Raw genomic sequence first — 19,394 nt, forward strand, 5'->3', positions numbered from 1 at the left:
GAAAAAAACAAAATGCAGTTGTCTGCCACCTCCCTCACGTGCGTACGCGGGTGTGCAGTACACACGCCTTACGTGCAAGATGAAACCACGCGAGTATAGGAATTTATGCAGTCGTGCATCTGGCTGTCTTCACTGTCGGCTGGATATCTTTTTAGCCCAATTTAAACTCCAATATCCAATTTCCCAGCATTTAATACCAACCGTTCGATTCCCTTACCCTAAATCCAATGGCTAATCTTTAATCTCTTGTTTTTTTCTTTAAAAAGAAAAAAAAGTAGCCATATTCACCTTCAACTTTCACCTCCTCCAAAAATTCCAACAATCTCCAATCCTCATTTTCTCTACAAAATTGCTCAATTTGCAATTCTCTCACATATTCTCCCTCTCCAAAAATTTTAACCCTTTCGAAATATTATAAGGGGAGCATCTACCTTTGGGATTGTAACAATCGATTTGATCTCGAACAAGTCAAAATAATCTTGAGTTTCTCTAAAGCCTGGAAAAAAGAGGGTCGTGTTAGTTTGATTCTTACTCGGAAAATACCCCACACAAAAAAAATGGTGAGGATGAGGAGAAAATAGAGGAATTTGTGAAGGTTTGCTTGTTTTAAAAAAATTGGACCAAAAAAGTGAATGCACCATTTCTATTTGTTGCTTGTGCTAGCTTACTTGCCAAGCTAGTCTCCAACAATAAGTACTTGTACACAAAGTGTAAGACAAAACCATTCCATTTAATTTCTTTTCCTTTTGGATGTGCATCCAAAAGTACTTACTTTTCCTTTTTTTTTCCATGTGAAATTATCCCAACCAACCACATCAACTTTCCTTTTTTTTCCTATCAACCTTCTTCCACCTCTTAACCTATCAACTTCTTAATCATTTACCCTAAATTTTAGAATCTATTTCTCTTATCCTCTAAATGTTTTAGTGAAAGTTCATAGGGAGAACCAAAAATAACGTCGATATTCTATATGGTTTTTAGTAACTTTTCTTTCTTCTTTTTGTCTTTTTTCCTAAATGAATTAAACAATCATTCCAACAAAACGCATTTCCCTTTTTGTCTGAGTTTCTCAATCAATGTTAAACAATCAATCCAACTCGTTCCATTTTATAACAAGAGGGTTAGTCGACATAATTAAACTTGAGTCTCTTTCAAATGGATTTTGGTGTTTTCTTCTTCTTTTTTTTTCACTCTATTTTGTACTCTTCATTCCCCAAGTAGGTTTTAACTTAATGAAATTGAAAGTCTAGTGAAAATTAAAACCCGAAATATTTGTAGGCTCACATTAACTCATGACTTGCTAAAGTTGGCCAACCAATAACAAGAGCTTTCATCCTAACACTCAGGGAAGTTAGTTCATGGGGAAGTAGGAATGAACTGTAGGAATTATGAGAATGTAATATTTCATTATCTCAAGTTAAAAAGATACCAAATATAAAAGAAGTAAAGAGGAATCAACCTTCTCCATTCTTGCTTGCATCCTTCTTCAGCTATGGTTAGGGAGAAATCCCATCCTTCTCTCTTCTTCTTCTTCTTCTTCTTCTTCTATTGGGCTTAAAATGAAGGCAACAGTATTGAAATTATCTAGGGAAAACAGCTCAAAGAGATTCATAATTGGGTTATAGATAGCATATTCTAATGGGGCTTTTACATTTTGCAAAGCCTAACAAAAATGGAAAGGAACAGAAGCTTTGATAGTGAAAACGTCCAAACCGTTTTCAGTAGAATTACATACCATAATCAACAGAAATTACAATATGATATTCAATAGGAAAGTTCAAAAACTCAATACCTCGCAATGAACTGCAATAGAAAAGAGGAGAAAGTTACATGGGAAACTAGAAAATGAGTCCTGCGGTGCAGCACTTCCATCAACTTCTCCAGGGAAGAACCTATGCAAGACCAACTTTACATGATAAAAAGTGTATTTGAGTCGAAGTGAAAAGATATCAGAGGGAGAGGGAGGAAGAGGGAGGGGGAGGGCAATTCTCACAGCTCGGCTTCGACAACATAATCAAGAACCTGAAAAGGTGAAGAATAGATCCTACAAGTCGTTAATCAAGTAATCCTATGTATTAAGAACGGGTCGGGGCCAATTCCTGCTTGCTCTTGCTTCTCTTCATCTTTGCCTTGAATCTTGATTTTGCCATTAAGGTTTGCACTGTATTTGAAAAGTTCCCGACTGCCATTAGAACCAAAAGGAATCCACAAAATAATACCTGCAACGGACATTTATCCATCAGTTTGTATCTAAGAAGGATGTTCACAATCTTTTTCTGAGAGTATGAAATAGTATTTTTGAATTAGAACCAGCAGAATCAAGAAGCAATTCATGACCTGCCATTCAGGAACCACGCCAACCAATGCAGTCTTGAGGAGGAGCAATCCAACATACGCCTCAAAGCCCTATTAAATACACCACATATACATACATTAGGAAATTACGAACACTCGTGAGAGTTCCATTGTGTAGCAGATGGCTATGCAGGTTTTGGCTATGCAGGTTATGGCTATGCAGTTTATGGCTGCTAAATGCCCTTTCCCAAACAAAGATCGTTTATTTGTAAAATGTTAAATCCACTGAGACATCAATTGTAAAATGTACAGTAAAAGAGTACCATTTACAAGATTACTCAAAATTTAGAAAATAACCCACCATAACATACTGGGAAGGCCAGATTCAAAAAAAATTTCTCAACAAGCTTCTTACACCACACACATTCGAACCATCACAAAAAATTGTATACACCATATAACAGAAGCGGTTTATGACCTTGAGGAGAGGATCCTGATTCCTAAGTTCTTTGTAATTGTAGATGTATTCTAAGACTTAACTAGCATCTTTTCTAATTTGATCTCCAACAACTTAGCTTAAAAATCTAAAAGCTATACGATCTCTACTTCAGAGTTTTTTTATATGAAAAATTCAAAACAGCTACCTTCATGGTTACCGGACTATCCAATCGCTTAAAAAGTTTACAAAAATTGGCATACATAAACTATTTCATGAATGATTATCTGTACTACATGATACGGTTTTTTGTCAACTTTCAGAAAATTAACACGTTCAAGCGGAAAATTGTTTGCTATTAATAAAAACAGCAACAGTACATTTAAAATCTTTTTTTTTTTTTTATAGTTTTTCTAATATAAATCAATAAATCTTCTGCAGTTAAGGAAATTAGAGCACATACAATCAAATTGTTAACTAAGAACAGATGCTAGTTTAGATCAAATGCACCATGGATATATTATTACTCTAAAAAAGGACTCGAAGAGTTTTAAAAAAAAGACTAAACGTGTTTATAANAAAAGCAAAGGACTCCCACCAAGTCAAAGAATGGATTACACTTTTGTAATTTGACTCCAATTCATTAGATAGTTAAGGAAAGGGTCAGTGCATTAAGATGCCCTCCAACTATTTCAACCAAGGGAATGAAAAACGAAAAGAGTTTTGCTAGTTTGAACTTACTTAAAAGCTGCTTAAAAATTGAGGCTTAAATTACCTGTAAGATAAATAGTAAAGGACACAGTATCCAAAGTTGACCATCTACACCAGCTGTTTCTCCCCAAACGACATCCATTCTCTTAGCCTAGTAATAAAAAAAAATGAACAAGGAAATCAACAGACAAATAAAATGACAGAACAGCAACCATCCATTATAAAACATAAGCAAAATTCAAACGCTTGTTATTGTGCATGCCTCATCAGATGCTTAAAATGAGTGCCTTGGGTAGGGATAATGAGTTCCAGTCACAGAATGTGATGTAACATTAATAGAATAAATTGTTTTGTAGTTGGCTGTAAAATGAAGGCAGTCTCAAATGGCACCTTTCCAAGTGCAATCCGAGTATAAAGCCTCTGACGCTGGTATCTATTTTGTAAAAGCATTGCAACTCCTTGCATCATGGCCCACTGTAGGAAGAGTTGGACACCTCTCTGGAGGGGATTGAACCGGTAAAATTAATCTAATGCAAAGAGTATGATCGTATTTAGCAGATAATAACAATTGAAAAACCTGTTTTTGGGCACAATTTGGTTGTCCTTTGATCTCCCACGTAAGACTAACAAGGGCCATAATCATAGCGCAATAGTGATGGTATATCCACCTGTAAAGTCATTACTCACGAACCTCACCAAAATGTCTGTAGAACTAACAAGGGATCATAGAGCATAATAGTGATGATACATCCACCAGAAAAAGCACAATCACATACTTCACCATACTATTTGTACCATACCACAGATATTTTAAAAACATTGGTAAAGTACAAATCCCATCCATCAAACCATATCAAAAGAAAGAGACTAAAAATTGTTTAAAGCTCCCGTGGAACAGACATCTTTGTATCACGGACCAAATAAAAATTTGAACTTAAAACAGATGCAGTGACAAGAGAACACATGCATGATAACCCTTCCAGTGCCCAAGTTGGCTCAGGCAAGAGAATCCTCTTTGCCTTCCTTTTTATTAGTGTGGTGGATTGCTTTCACCTACTTCAGAGTGGAAAGAAAAGAGGTGATTCAACAGGCTTTTACATAGGGAGGGTGGGCTACGGTGCATGTTAATCATAATCATCTACAGTTGGTACATGAGCTTTGCTCATAATGATAGCCACTAAGATTGTTTGCAAAAAACTATTTCAATATTATGAAGACCTTTGAACTGTAACACTATTATAGTGTTTGGACTTCAAAGACCATAAAGACAAAGTAAAAAATGTCTTCTCAAGTCTTAAATCCACATATTAACTCTTGAGGCTTCTTGCCTTTAAACCGAACATTCTAGCGGAGACCAATATGATCGTTAACACCTTCTCGTGAGTATTGAACCTTTTTCCTGCTATTGTTTGGACATCCATATTGAGATTAAACCCTACCATAAGCTTGGACTAAAAAATGCCTCACTGCTAAGCAGAAAAAGGAGTCCTTCCCCAAATATGTGCCTCCCCATTGCAGCCACAGTTCTGAATCCAGCCGAAGTTCCATAACTCACTCCAAAAAGTAATTCTCTAAAAGGCCCATAAATTCTAAACAGCCACCGACTAAAATCACCCACCATCTTAACCATCATAGAAAGGAATAAGAACGAGGATGCCCCTAGAAGAAACATCTACAACTAAAGAAAACCATAGATATCTCTTAAACTCCAAGTAGACAAACCACAAGTCTCTTGACCTGGAATCCCAAACCTCTCACACTCCTAGTATAGTTAAGAAACAAATACCACTTCAAGATATGCATCTCCTGACCACTCTCATAATTTCTAAGCAATGAAGAAACCTTTGGAAATATGCCACTCTTTTGTGGCCTGTTCAGATGGAAAGAAATCAAGAACCCTTCAAAGATGAAGAGAGATATCTAGGTTTACTTTGTGACTTTTTATAGCACACTTGACACTCCTAATTTAGTGCTCTTCACAAAATATTTTTGTAACTTCGATAGCTCTTCAATCATTCTTGATTTAAGGTAGTTTTCATTTCGTAGCTTTATTTGATTGGAAATTTTCTTTACCTACCTTAGACTGTTATGCGCATTTTGATTCATGGAAATGTTTGTTTATAATCCAAAAAAAGAAAAGGAAGAAAGAAAATCAGTAAATTTACTAGTCAATTTGAAAGCTTGTAAGAATCTACAATAGATATTTGCAGAAAAGAATATATTTAACCCTTTATGTTTATTTACAAAGAACACAACATTGGACCTGGCACTTGAGAGGAAGGCTTTACAAAACTTCCTTCCATAGTTTCAACAGTTTGTAGTCTCCAAAAATATTCCTCATTAATTATGGTCTCGTATAACCAGATGAAGCCGTTGTTGTATTGTGTTCTCAAAAAAAAAAAAAAAAAAAAAAANAAAAGAACCTCAGAGTGGCTTTCTTTTTTAGCAGAATGCTATAAGAAAATGTTAACACAAAACTCTTCAAAATATCGCTTTGGAGGTTGCCATTCATGCCAAGAAGGATGGAGGGACAGGATGATAAGGAGAAAATCAACATATTGGGGTAAAATAAAATCATTTTCATGATGAAGCGAGAGGGATGGATGGGAGGGAGAGGGAAAAGGATGGGAGGGAGCATTCTTACTGGGATTTTTTTTGTTTTGAAAAAGTAACATCAAATTTTTTGTTGTAAACAATAGATGTAAATGTTCAGATTTTTTGTTTGGTTTCACTTGTGCACCTTCTCTTTTATACTTGCATTATCCAACGAAAGTTAATAATTGAGTATAAAGAAACTTGTAATCTTATACATTCAAAACTATCATAATAACATTTAAAAATAAAATAAAATCAAGCAGTGAATAACAACATATCACTTACCAAGGACGAATGTCACTTCCATTGACTCTTAGTATGTTTTCACGCAATGCCAATCCTGTGTATAGGAACAAAAGCCATGCCTAGAAAGAAAATATGGTGTGTTAAAGAGTTTATATGATTCTATAAGTTTTCTTTCAAGGCATCCAATTCAATTACAAGAAAATAAACCAAAACGTCTAGGGGGTATTTAGTCTGAGTTTTGCATCAAAATGAGATGTCTGGAATAGGATGTATGGAAAACGGAAGCATGTGTTGATATTTGCGGGTAGTAAGTCCCATATGCCTAGAAATGATGAACGTAGAGTACAAACACTGTTGAGTTAATGTAAATGTGGTTTTTAGAACGTTAGAGAATATTTAATTATTCTTACATAAAATTAAATTATGTTGTACTGAATTGAAATTTTCTTTTATAGAAGACAATAATATATTAAAAGAAAAGGTACAAAGCAATAACCAAAGGTCAGAGGATTGAGAAGACCCCAAAAAAGCAATAAAAGAAGCATAATCTAATTGTGAAGAATTCAGAGAGGAATGCCAAGTAGATACAAACAATTATGTTCATCTGATCAATCACAAGGCATTTGCTCCACAGTTCCTTTTACCGAGTATAGGAACCTAGAAAACTTGTACAGAATCAAATTCAATGTGCAACAAGAACTTCAATTAGAGAGAGCAAGAACAATGTAAAAAGAAAAAAGAAAAAAAGAATACCTGATACAGCTGAACTGGAAATGCAGGCAAACATCCATCCCAAACCCAGCCTCTTAGAACTAGCAGCAGTGATGGGAAAAGAAGAAAAAGAAGAGCAGTCCTATCCTGCTCGAAGAAGATCATTGTGAGTCCCCATATAAATTATTTTCTCTAGGAAATGTAGGTAGTAGTGGACAAAGGAACAAGTGAAAAGAAGAAAAATAGAAGAAAGCTCCAAGTATGCGAATCTAGATGGATAGAGAGAGTAAAAAGAGAGCACTAAACACATGATATGTGGTATGTTTCTTTAGTAGAAATAAAACAGATAAGATGAAAGATCATGATACATGGAATTTTTTCAATAAAATTCCTCCAATAGCCAAGCAACTCGAACACAAAACTGATAATTTATTTGCAGAGTATTAAAAGAAAAATGGTCGAATACTTTTGACGAAAAAACAAGATGTGGGCAATGTTCCAATAAGAATCTCAATTGCCAATAAAATCCCAAGCAATCAACTCAAACATAACCTCCACCCCAATTTCTAATAGAACCCGAGGATCCCACCAATTTCTAATAGAACCCGAGGATTCCACCAATTCCTAATAGAACCCGAGGATCCCACCAAGCAATCAACTCACACATAAAATCCCACCAATTTCTAATAGAACCCGAGGATCCAGGGCAGAAAAGTGAAGTGTTGTCAGCATATTGCAAGTGTGTAACCTCCACCCACTGAGAATACTTTGAAGGATACTTGAAAAATCTGAGAAGATATAAAAATCCAATCTTATTGAAGTCCATTTACCATGGCTTAATGCCTGTCAATGTCGTCCTTGCTCCAAGGTTGAGCAATATTATTTGGGAAGGAAACTACCTAAATAAATGTAAAGTCCTCTACTCTCTACTACTTAGAAGGGCGAATATGTGTGACACACAATTCAATGAAAAATTTAGTTGCGAAAATGTAAAACCTCCCCCTCTCATGTCCTTTATCATACAATGTTGTGTTGAAAGCTTTTTGATGTTTCTAGGATTACTCCATCCACACTAGGAAGGACTGCTAGAAAATTCATGACGTAAATGCTTGAACAGCACTCTAGTCCAATTTAGGGAAAATGTTTTCAAATACAATGCCAATTTATGGGAGATTTGACTTGAAAACCAATACACGAGTCTTCCTGTCATTGATCTTCTATTTTCCAACTAGAGGGTGATTTTATAACTCCTCCGGCATAGGGTTTGAGGGCACCAATTCTTCGATGACTAGAAATTTTATTCCATCAATGAAATTTTGTTTCTTACAAACATAAAATGGAAACTACGCCAAAAGCTGGAGGAGAGGTAAAAATAAACTAATCTGTTCCATCTAAAGCATCATTATGCAAATCCATAGAAGAAAGAATGTTTCGATCAGCTGTTGATGTCTGCTGAGCCTCAAAAGGTAGACTACCGAATACAGTTCGAGTAAAATACAAAAGCGAGAAAGAAAATAAGCCTTTACAACAAAGCACTAATTTCGGAGAGTTCGAGGTATGGCATAGCCGTAATGATTGAAAAGCTTCATCAAGGTGCAGATTAAAGCATGCAATAAAAGTAGCTCTGCGACTAAAGGGAAAAAGATATGAGATTTTGAAATACAGATAGTAACAGAAATTCATACTCTGTAACTGTTGTACTCCTCTTTAACTTTCAACTGAACGTCTTTCCGTGAGGCACGCACATTAATAGGTCCCAGAAACATCTGCAAGAACTTCCCTGCCATCAAATTACATATTCAGACACTAAATGCAGCAAAAGGCAAACGGACACTAATCCTGATATTGTCCTTCCATTTCCTAATTCCGCGATTCCCTAAAAAAAGAAATAAAAAATTGAAGATCTCCAAATACGAATGAAAAGGACTCCTAACCCTGAGCCTTCCTAGGAAGAAAAGATGCAACTTCTCCATCGACCATCAGACATCTAGCTCTCTGCAAGTCATCTTCCAGCTGATTCGTCCAAACAAGGGGAAAAAAATGAATCGATCCGTGTATTGTAGAACAACAGATTTGAAATCAAATGCGTGCAAAATTGAGAAAGGAACATGCCTTGTCAGCAATCTTAGGGTCCAAAAGCTTCTTCGAGAGAAGCGAATCAAGTAAAGAACGGAGACGGCGAATGGAAGAGTCAAGAGAGAGAGCACGCTGGCAGAGAGACTGCTCATCGCTGGCTGTTCTCGAAATTAGAGATGCAGCCGAATCATGCAGCTCCTTCGCCTGCTCCACCACTCTCCCAACTTCATCCTCCACGTTGTGCGACGAATCGACCATGTTCTCCGTCTCCACCATATCTCTCCACCCTTGAGACGATGGTGAACTCGATCTTGGTTGAGGCTGCAAGTCCACAAAGGTAGATGACGAGAAGGCGAATTTGGTAGACCACCCCTTGAGAAGCTAATAGAGAGAGAAGCTAATAGAGAGAGAAGCCAAGTATCGACGATGGGCTGTGCTGTTTCTTCTTCAGACGATTCACATTCACGTAACCTTTCTCCTTTCCTCTCTCTCTCTCTCGCGCGCGCATACACGCAATCTCTCTCTTACAAGCGGTCCAAAATTATCGGTTTTATGACGGCTTTTTACAATAATTTTAATTATAAAAGTATATTATATAAAAAAATTTATGTAAAAATAAATCAAAATTCACCCTTATATAATTAAATAGATCTTGAGCTATAACATTTTCACATTCAAATTTTATTTTTAAATACACGAAATAATATATAAAATTGTTTGAAATTATACTAATAAATATTTGTGGAATATTCTTTTTTAGTGTTTGAGCTAGATTAAGTGTAGCCGGTCGATTCTGACATAAGAATCATATAACCTTACCATATTTAACTCTTAATATTAAAAAAAACTTGTAAAATATTAAATTTTAAGAAGGATCACCATGACCCGAACCATTATTTTTTTCTAAATCATCTTTTACATGGGTCCTTAATTAGCCATTAGATCAATCATAGCGATTAATAATAATAATAATAATAATAATAATAATAATAATTATTATTATTATTATTATTATTATTATTATTATTATTATTATTATTATTGTAATAATTGCTTATAGTTTTGTAATCTAAAGGTGAAGTATGAATTTGCATAATTTGGGTAATAATGTTTGATTTATGGACTAAATTATAATAAAAAAAATACCAACCAATCTTTTGCTTAAAATTAATTAAAAAATAATAATTTTTTCTTTACTATTCGAAAATTTTAGAAGGTAGAATATCAGAGAAATTCAAATGTTATAACTCCAGTACGTCAGGAACGCTATGTCATTGACAACCCCTGCATAGAATGGTGGATTAGATCCAGCAAATTGGCGAGCTCCAAGCATCCACAACTATGAGTGCCACATAACATCACATCATAGTAGGCATCCGGCAGAAAGCCGTGCTGAATAGCTTGATCCCCAAGCATTGTCCGAACAAGGTCAAGCAGGCATGGGCCATTCCATTCAGGGGGAATGAATAACCTACCTAGTTGGTCTCTAACTAGAAACGTAAATGCTTGAGCTTGAGAAGCTTTGGGTCCAGTCGGCCCGTAAAACTCACTCGGATAAAACAAAAAACGGATAAAGCATAAATAGGGAGAGGAGCGAAGCCAAGTTCAATCTATCTCATTCATAAGGAGTTGCTAATAATGGATTAACGAGAGATATAGGTCAAAGTTCCATCAGAGATTAAATAGTAGGTCTATTCCGGGGTAAAGTCCATCTTCTTGCTACCTTCTTTCATTCCCTAAGGGTTCCGGTTTCACTCTAACTCTTTTCTTTCACGAGGGCAAGCTGCTTCTCTTCTCTCCAGTAAAGGAATATCTGATTCTTCTATTCTCTACTCGTTGAACGTAAAGTAATGGCTTTTGTGCAACGTCGAAAGGGTCCTGATGTAGTGGGATCGTTCGGATTGTTACAACCAAGTAGTGCTAATTTCTCCCTTTTTAGAATGGCTCCACTGGCTACATTTATGTTAAGTCAGGTCGCTCGGGTGGTTGTACCTTTTGATTATGGGATGGTATTGTCAGATCCAAATATAGGGCTACTTCATTTGTTTGCCATATCTTCGCTAGGTGTTTATGGAATTACAAAAATGAAGAAAATTTAATAATTTATCCATTATTGTTTAGTTGGTATGTCTATTAAGTCTACAAATTAATATGCAAGGGTAAAATGGTAAATTATTCTAACTTTGAAGTTGAAGTTCGTGAGATTAACGCATCTAGAAACTCAAGGTTATTGTATTTTAAGTCGAGAATTATATATATTTAAAATTATTTTTGTATAATTAGTTATTTATTTTTGATGAAGTTTACGACATATAAGTAAAATAAATGTAGACCTAAATCATGTCATCCATACGAAAGATATATATAAATTGAACATATTTATATTAAATTTATATAATTGTATGATATTTTATATGCCAATATACCCGTGCAAGATACGTTAGAGTTGCATTTAGTTTGATAATAAAATGATTTTAGTTCAGTTCAATAGAACACAAGTCTACAAAATCCTAGAGTTTAGATCGAAAATTTTACAGAAATGTAACCTGTCATGTAGGATAAATAAAGTAAAAACGTAACCTGAAATGTATCATTCTCTTTCCAACCTAGACACGATCTCACAATCTACCCCTTCAACGTCTTCGATGACACTCATTCTTCTCTCAATCGATGTAAAATCTTATAATTTAAATAGACACGTATAAATGACAAAATCAAAGTTTGGAACAATAATGTCCCAAATGATATATATAAAATGTTTTAAAAGAATTGCTTAGAAAATTACATAACATAGGAACAGAAATAAAGAGGAAGGAAATTACAGAAATACCTAAGCAGGGAAAAATGTGGAGGGTAAACGGAAAGAAAGAAAGTTACAAACTGTTCCAGTAAAATCTGAAATTTACTATGCCTGTTTCTCTTGTTGCTGGTTGGTTTCACCAGTCCAGTAAGTTTTAACCGCAACAAGAATCTTCTCAGGGTTATATGGTCCACTTTCATGGTCCATAAATTGGCTCCTCCATCTCATTCCATCAGTAATACTCTGAATTTTCACCAACACTTCCACTGTATCCCTAAAAATTACTGTCCCTTCCGGCCGTAAAATCCTATCCATCTCCAACAAAATGTAAGTTACATCACACCTGCATTCACAAAACAATGCATTTCTTAGATCAAACAAAGAGATTAAAAAAATAAAACAAAGAGCTTCAATCTTACCTATCTTGATATATGCTAAATATGCCATAGGCATGGATGAGATCATATGTTCTTGGGTATGTCGAGAAGGCCTCGCACCAATCTTGGTACGTTCCGATAAACCCGCGCTCGTATATTACGCCCAACGTGTCGTGATCTGAATTTGCAGGGATGACGTTCATAACCCATACTGGAAAACTCACCATTGCCGCTGCAAACCCGCCGAGATTTGCATTCATGTCCATTATGTTTCGGTACCGTCCTTGAGCCAAGGGGATCATTTTCTTGTAATACGAAATCCTATCTTTCCATAGTTTGTTATCCTCTTCGAATTTCTCCGCGGTGATGCCCGGTATCGTTCCACTACTGATTCGAGGAGGCACGGCGAATGCACGGTTTGGCCAATTCTCTACCGTACCGCCCGCAACTTTGTCGTTGCTACTGACATCTGGCAATGGAGTAATGCATGTCTCCATGTTTGTGTACCTAACAAGACATTATAAGTAAATGAATATATCTCAATTGGTATGAGACATTCTGGGAAAGTCGAGACAAAGTCATGTACGTTCACAGTGGACAATATCATACTATTATGGAGAGTCGTGATTACCAAGCAACATCGGGATTGTCTGATTTGCAAATATGGGGGGTTTTCATGACTTTCTTGTTCTGAATGCATTGCATGTGGTTGAGGGGCTTTTGCCAAATGGAAAGATCATCCTTCTCAATCACTTTATTCCAGCACAGTCTCCTGGCAACGTCTTCAATGGAGTCCTGTTCTTGTTTCAAGTCCTCTTGTGTTCTTTCCCAACCTTTCCAATACTTCTTCCAACGGATCGGAGGGCCCGAGAGAATCCAATACCCGCCGGGTCTCAAGATTCGGTCCAGCTCGATTAAGTATAATCCATCTGTGTAAAGTTTAGAATGCACGTTTAAAATCATTCAAACGAATCTTAGACATTGCGTGCATTTATGTAGTGTTACCATTCTTGGCCCACGGGATGAGACAACGGGAGCAATGAGCCATGTCGAAAGCCCGAGCCGGGTAAGGGAGTCTTTGAGAAGCCATGATGCCAATCATAGCGGGAACTCCGCGCTCTAGCGCAAACTGAACTTGAGCTTCATGAGTGTCCCTTGGGGCAAAGGACATGGCTAAGATGTCCCTCTTCAGCAGATAGGCACCCCAACTTGCTACCTAAAACACCCAAAGCCAGTGGCCACCATGACCCAAACACACATTATGTGTATCGTTACGAAGGATATAATTGTAATTATATGATCGATACCGTACATATTATGTAATTATACGATCGATACCGTATATATTATACATATTATACGATCGTTGCCATGTATTGTTCTAAATTGGAAGAAAAATATTAAAAGATTTAAAATTTTGAACATTTTTATGAACAGTAAATTAGAGAGTATTGATAATCTTTATATTAGTTTTTTTAAATTTTTAAAAACTGAAAAAATATTATTGAAAATGGCTGCAATTGGTAAACTCAAGAACAGACAGAGGAACGATTTCGAGTAGAGAAATTTACTTACACCACAGCCGGTATCAATGGCGGTTCGGATCTTCCCTGTAGTGAGAGGAATGAGTTCGTTGATGTCGTCAATATAAGCATCGGCGCCGCGAGGGAACATAGTTCCGCCGCCGGGGAATCGGAACCGATTGCCTTCAACCTGAATCCAATTTTGCACTGCCTTCTCAATGCTAAGTTCTCTGTGAGGAATGTTATCGTACCAAGCATAATCGCGGCTCTGTGGCCACTTGAACGGCGTCTTGTACTTCGGCGGCGCCGGAATCATACAGACGAGTAGTTCCTCCTTGGTAGGGCAATGGCGCTCTCTGTACTTCAACATGCTCCGGTCGAACTTCCTTCCTCTAGTCGGATCTTGACAGGGAGTGTATTCGCTGAACGACATGTCGCAAGGAGATATCGTTTTTGCGGCTGTTTCCATGGTGTAGTTGAAATCGACGCCGTGGTGGCTCTCGAAGTCGAGCGAACGCGCTGGTGAAGAGGATTGGACGTTGGTGGATGGGAATGTTTGATCGTTGCAACCGACTTTGGAGTATGCCTCGGATTGGTTGATCGATGTTGTGCTGCCCTGCCATGCCCCGAAGAGGTATGATAAAATGCACAGCCCACTGATGCCGAGAATCAATGTCAGCCGCTTCCTTCTCGACTCGAGATGGTGATGTTTCGGTGAGGTACTGTACTCCTTCGCCATTTATTTGAATTTTGATCCTTGGAAATTCCTGTGAAATCATCCAACAGACACTGATTGTTAACGAATCACTACTGAATCAATAGTTGAACCTGAAGCTATATTTTAGATATCATGTTCAAATGCACATATTAGCCACTCTTCATTCTGGATTGCTGAGTTCTGATTATGTTGGGGGAAAGAACTTGAAAGACAACAGGAAATTATGGGGAAAACTTGTTCTTAAATGTTACATGATACTATTTTCACTTGCACATATTAGCCACTCTTGATTCTTGCTTCTTGATTTGATTCTGGTAATTGAAGGGAAACAAATTTGAAAGATAAGCAGGGAAAAATCGACAGAAAAGAAGATGCAAGCTCTTGCTTAAAATTTTGATATCATGAACACAAGCCACTCTTGATTCTTGATTCTGGGTTCTGGTAATTGAAGGGAAAGAAATTTGGAAGTTGAGCAGGAAAATCTAACCAACAGAAAATAAAATTTTGAAATCATTAGCACAAGCCGAAAGTTCAAATTTGGACAGGAAGTTGAAACGACAAACTACAAAAAATCAAGCCTGTACCTTTGTCCCCTCACCACAACGGCTAAAATTTCACAAACCAAAAGAAAAGGGGAAGAAGAACACCAAATACTTGGATTCATTACCTTAGAACAACCCATTGTTTTGATTTAAATATAAGAACAAACTCCAACCCAGATGAACAGCATTTTCTTTTTCAAGAGCATCCCTTTAGATAGAAGGAAATAATAAAGAAGAAAAAGAGGAAAGACAGACCTGAAAAGGGATCTGAACTAGGATTTGCCTGCTTGGGCTAGAAGAAGAGTATCATGTGATGATGCAAACATGGACCATGGCAGCAAGCGAGCTTGTTTCACTTTTTATCAACAATGGAAGCTCAAAATATAGTGAGAGATTAGCGAAGAGGAGATAGAACTAGAAAGTGGTGGGAAGGTACGAGGAGAGAGTCAGGCATAGATGAAAGGGTAAAGTAAGAGGTTATAAAAAAAGCAACATTAATGGGTAAGTCGGAGAAAGGACGTTGAGACACTGCGCCATAAGAGAGGAGAGGCAGTGAGTGGTGGATACAACAGATTCACAAGTTTTATTACCCAAATTTGACACTAAATTAGAAGTGGCAGACCAAAAGACAGAGCCAAAACTATCCTCCTTCGTTGTAGAATCTAACACAGACCCAGAAAGAAAAAAACACACACACACACACACACAGAAAGAAGGTGAATTGCTATCTGAATGGTCGTCGATTATATCATAACTTTTCCTTAAATTTCTAAACTTGGCAATGAGAGAGAGAGACAGAGACAGAGAGACAAGGGGAAGGAGAGAGAGAATGAGAGAAGGATTTAGTCTAATGGAATAAGAGGGTTCACAGGAGCCTCAAATCACTCCCCACCTTGCTTTCATTTCACTTTCATTTTCATTTCATTTTACATTTCACACGTTGCTGCATTTCATTCATTCCATCGTCTTCATCCCCCCATCCCTTTTTCTTCTTTTCCAAACTTTTCTCCTTCATATCCCCAACTTTTTAGGTTCTTATTCCAACCAATGCCGAAAAGTCGCTGACCACAAGCAATTATTTTTATTTTTGTCCATTCTTCAAAGCTAATGACCGGACAGCTGTGGTTTTTCCTTTTTTTTTTTTTTTTTTAAAAAAACTACTGTGATTGAGTGAATAATCACAGTTAATAACACTGTTTTAAACACTCCCTAGGGAATCCCAAGAACCATTCCTTTGCCGACACCCCATAGATCCGAGCTTCCCCAGTAAGCCAATACAGAAAATGTTTAAAAAGATTTTACCAAGAATGAAAAAGTGAAAATCATTATGAATAACAATAAATAAGAATGAGAAAGAGACAGAGTTCCAGAGGAAGAGCCATATACGGAAAAAAGGATAGAAAATAAAGAGAAAAAGAAAAGAAATCACGTGAAGCTTATATTTATTAGAGGCATTTGTCCCTACATCTGATCTACATTTCCAATCTGCTTATCCTTCGTCTTCCCATTTTTATATATATTTGATTATGGTTCATGGAGAGAATCAGTGCCCCACGTCGATGCATTTACACTCCCAGTTTCTAAAATATTCATGTTGGCTAAATATTTTACACATTTTCATCCTTATTTTAAGTTTGATAATGTTTTTAGAATACTATAGGGTGGAGAACGCTTCTTTAGTAATTATTTAGAAGTTTAAACACTTATTAAATACGAAATTCATAAATTTGTTAGACATGTTTAAAGTTTAAGACCTTATAGACATAAGATTAGGAATTTGGCGACGGATTCGTGAAAAAGGAGGCCTACACAGAGATAAAGAGAAGGGAAGTCGGTGGTTCTCCTTTTGACTATGGTAAAAGCAACCATCAAGTGTTCTATGGGAGCTAGACAAAGAGAATACCTGTGGGAGTATTGTCATTTTATATGACTTTTTTTCTTTCATTCAAAGAACCCTATGGTTGTACTTGTATTTTGGATTTACATATTTTTATAACAAAATATGTTAAACACAAACTTTATCCACAATGAAATTTATTTAATGCAACGCTATGAATATCTAAAGAAATTTATTGAGTTTTAGTGACCAAAAACAGACCAAAATGGTCAAAAGCTGATGGGGACAAAAACAAACATTTTTCAGAGTGGCTTACAAATTTATATTTTCATGTTTTGATTCATATACATCTAAATAATTAATTATATATTTAGTATTGTATACTTATATGATTAAATTTTTGTTGTCATGTGAATATAGTATAGTAGTATGTTATTATCAGTATTTATCCTCTTCGAGAAGTTATATCTTTGTAATTGAAAAAGCAATTAGCTTCCTAAATGAGTTATAAACTATATGGTTTGCATTTATATTCATATTAGTGATCAATTTATAATTTTTTGCAAAAAAAATTATGGTTATTTATATGAAATATTGAAGATATTGATTAATCATTGATATCAAAATTGAACCATTCAATATTAATAACCTCTTGAAACGATAGTTTAATTGGACGAATGACAATGTTTAAGAAAAATAAGCATGGTCTAAATGTAGGGCACAAGAATTGCAACAATGGTATTGTTGGCTTTTTGGCCTTGATCTCACTTCAATTAGTTTCAATCAATTAATTGATGTTTTGATGATAACAAACCTACTTTTTCATTATTAATTATTTTCAGTATTTTGAACTGTCCACAGTATAAGGTCGGGAATAACAATTTCAACGACTTTTCAATTACTCAAATTAGAGCTAAAACGAAGAAAGTACAGTCGAGACAACATACCCGACGTAATGATGTGGCAGCAAAATCAAAATGATGGGCAAATCAAAATATATCAAAGTATGACATTTATGATTTTGGGAGAGTAACAAATGGTGGAGTTTTTCTTATTACTATGTTTTTAAATAAAGTTATTTTTACAAAATATAAATTTGAATCTAACCGTTACTCACATCGATTTTTATTATTACTATATTATATTATTATATTATTATATTTTAAAATTTTGGTGGTTACTCACATAGTTTTTATTATTATTATATTATTATATTTATAATAAATTTTGAATTTCATTTGACCGTTACTCACATAACTTTTTATTATTATTATATTAAATTACTATTATATTAAAATTTTGAAATAAATGAATTTAGAAAATTTTCTTATTTATTTACTTTTAATCTCCACCTTCCATTATTCCTAACACAATCCAATGGTCAATATTCAATCCTACATTTTGCCACTTTTCTCCTCTATATAAACTCATCTTCCCCACATTTTAAAATACACAACTTACATACATTCTCCAATCCTCATTTGTTCAAAGTCTCCATTGTTTGTTGCTCTCTCCAAGCTTACAAGTTTATTTCTTTTCATCTTATTCTTGAGAGGGATTATTATTGTATTGTGAGGAAATAGTTGTGAGTATCCCAAATTGTAAATCTACTCTTTGAGAGAGTTGTGGTGTGTTATTATCAAACTCAAATACTTGTATCGGTTTGATCCTGCGCCGTGGAAAGGATTGAGTTTGCTCTTGAACTCGTAAAAAGAGCGGTGTAGCGGTTTGGCTCAGATCCGTGGAAAGAGTCGAGAAAGTTCTTTATTCAAATTCCCAAGAGGCGCTTGGGGAGTGGAGTAGGTCGAGTTTGACCGAACCACTATAAAACTACGGTGTCATTTTCTCTAACTCTTTCCTATTTAATTTCAAAATTATTATTGTGATTTATTGCATGTTCTACTTGATTATTGTTTTGACTTGAATTACTTTGTTATAGTAATTATCATCTTCTACTTATTTGTAAAAAGTTTCATCATTAGAAAAATTAATCACGTTTAAACACTTTTATCGTTAAAACCCTATTCACCCCCCCTCTAGGGTTGCCATACCGATCCAACAATTGGTATCAGAGCAGGTTGCTCCCATAGATTTTTTATCTAAACTTTATTGTTCGAGCTTATGGCAAACCTACGTGTTAAAAATGGTTTTAGTGAAGGACAATCAACTTCTAGGCCACCTTATTTTGATGGAACAAATTATACATGTTGGAAAGCTAGAATGAAAATTTATTTGCAATCCGTTGATTATCAATTGTGGTTAAATGTTAGTAATGGTCCTTACATTCCAATAAAAATTGTTAATAATATTGAGGTGCCTAAATTAGAAAATGAATTTGATTAGCATGATATGAAAAAATGTTCTTTGAATGCTAGTGCTATCAATTGTCTGTATTGTGCCTTAAGTAATGATGAATTTAATAGAGTATGTATGTGTTCTTCGGCATATGAAATTTGGAAAACTCTTGAAGTAACTCATGACGGAACCAATCAAGTTAAAGATACAAAAATTAGCATGTTAGTTCATA

General features: G+C 35.6%; 2 protein-coding genes across 4 annotated transcripts; both read right to left on the reverse strand.

Annotated features, from left to right (window-relative positions):
* Positions 1-1,673: 1,673 nt before the first annotated feature.
* On the reverse strand, positions 1,674-9,598 carry LOC111796003 (transmembrane protein 120 homolog). The gene is made up of 10 exons (XM_023678678.1): positions 9,107-9,598; positions 8,929-9,007; positions 8,680-8,774; positions 7,037-7,141; positions 6,323-6,402; positions 4,020-4,110; positions 3,833-3,940; positions 3,507-3,593; positions 2,338-2,406; positions 1,674-2,219 (listed from the first exon to the last, which is right to left on the reverse strand). The coding sequence occupies exons 1-10, from the start codon at positions 9,344-9,346 to the stop codon at positions 2,076-2,078; spliced, it is 1,098 nt and encodes a 365-aa protein (XP_023534446.1). The 5' UTR covers positions 9,347-9,598; the 3' UTR covers positions 1,674-2,075.
* A 2,178-nt stretch (positions 9,599-11,776) lies between these two features.
* Positions 11,777-16,094, reverse strand: LOC111795972 (probable methyltransferase PMT18). Of its 3 annotated transcripts, none has more exons than XM_023678634.1 (6): positions 15,286-16,094; positions 13,823-14,537; positions 13,253-13,463; positions 12,879-13,176; positions 12,290-12,754; positions 11,777-12,213 (listed from the first exon to the last, which is right to left on the reverse strand). In XM_023678634.1, the coding sequence occupies exons 2-6, from the start codon at positions 14,507-14,509 to the stop codon at positions 11,976-11,978; spliced, it is 1,899 nt and encodes a 632-aa protein (XP_023534402.1). In that variant the 5' UTR covers positions 14,510-14,537; positions 15,286-16,094; the 3' UTR covers positions 11,777-11,975. The 3 variants fall into 3 exon arrangements, with proteins under 3 accessions (XP_023534402.1, XP_023534404.1, XP_023534403.1); XM_023678636.1 differs by lacking the exon at positions 15,286-16,094 and adding an exon at positions 15,156-15,218; XM_023678635.1 differs by lacking the exon at positions 15,286-16,094 and adding an exon at positions 15,073-15,140.
* Between the last annotated feature and the right edge of the window lie 3,300 nt (positions 16,095-19,394).

This window comes from Cucurbita pepo, chromosome LG05, assembly GCF_002806865.2.
Source record: "Cucurbita pepo subsp. pepo cultivar mu-cu-16 chromosome LG05, ASM280686v2, whole genome shotgun sequence".
NCBI classification, from domain to species: Eukaryota; Viridiplantae; Streptophyta; class Magnoliopsida; order Cucurbitales; family Cucurbitaceae; genus Cucurbita; species Cucurbita pepo.

What these genes read in the sequence shown, in the direction of transcription:
- LOC111796003 (XM_023678678.1), bottom strand. Translation starts at nt 9,346, where the DNA reads ATGGTGGAGACGGAGAACATGGTCGATTCGTCGCACAACGTGGAGGAT. An exon ending in AGGAGTACAACAGTTACAGA is followed by an intron (nt 7,142 to 8,679) that starts GTATGAATTTCT and finishes TTCTTCGAGCAG; the next exon opens with GATAGGACTGCTCTTCTTTT. An exon ending in TTCCAGTTCAGCTGTATCAG is followed by an intron (nt 6,403 to 7,036) that starts GTATTCTTTTTT and finishes TTTTCTTTCTAG; the next exon opens with GCATGGCTTTTGTTCCTATA.
- LOC111795972 (XM_023678634.1), bottom strand. Translation starts at nt 14,509, where the DNA reads ATGGCGAAGGAGTACAGTACCTCACCGAAACATCACCATCTCGAGTCG. An exon ending in CATCCCGTGGGCCAAGAATG is followed by an intron (nt 13,177 to 13,252) that starts GTAACACTACAT and finishes AACTTTACACAG; the next exon opens with ATGGATTATACTTAATCGAG. An exon ending in GACAATCCCGATGTTGCTTG is followed by an intron (nt 12,755 to 12,878) that starts GTAATCACGACT and finishes ATGTCTTGTTAG; the next exon opens with GTACACAAACATGGAGACAT.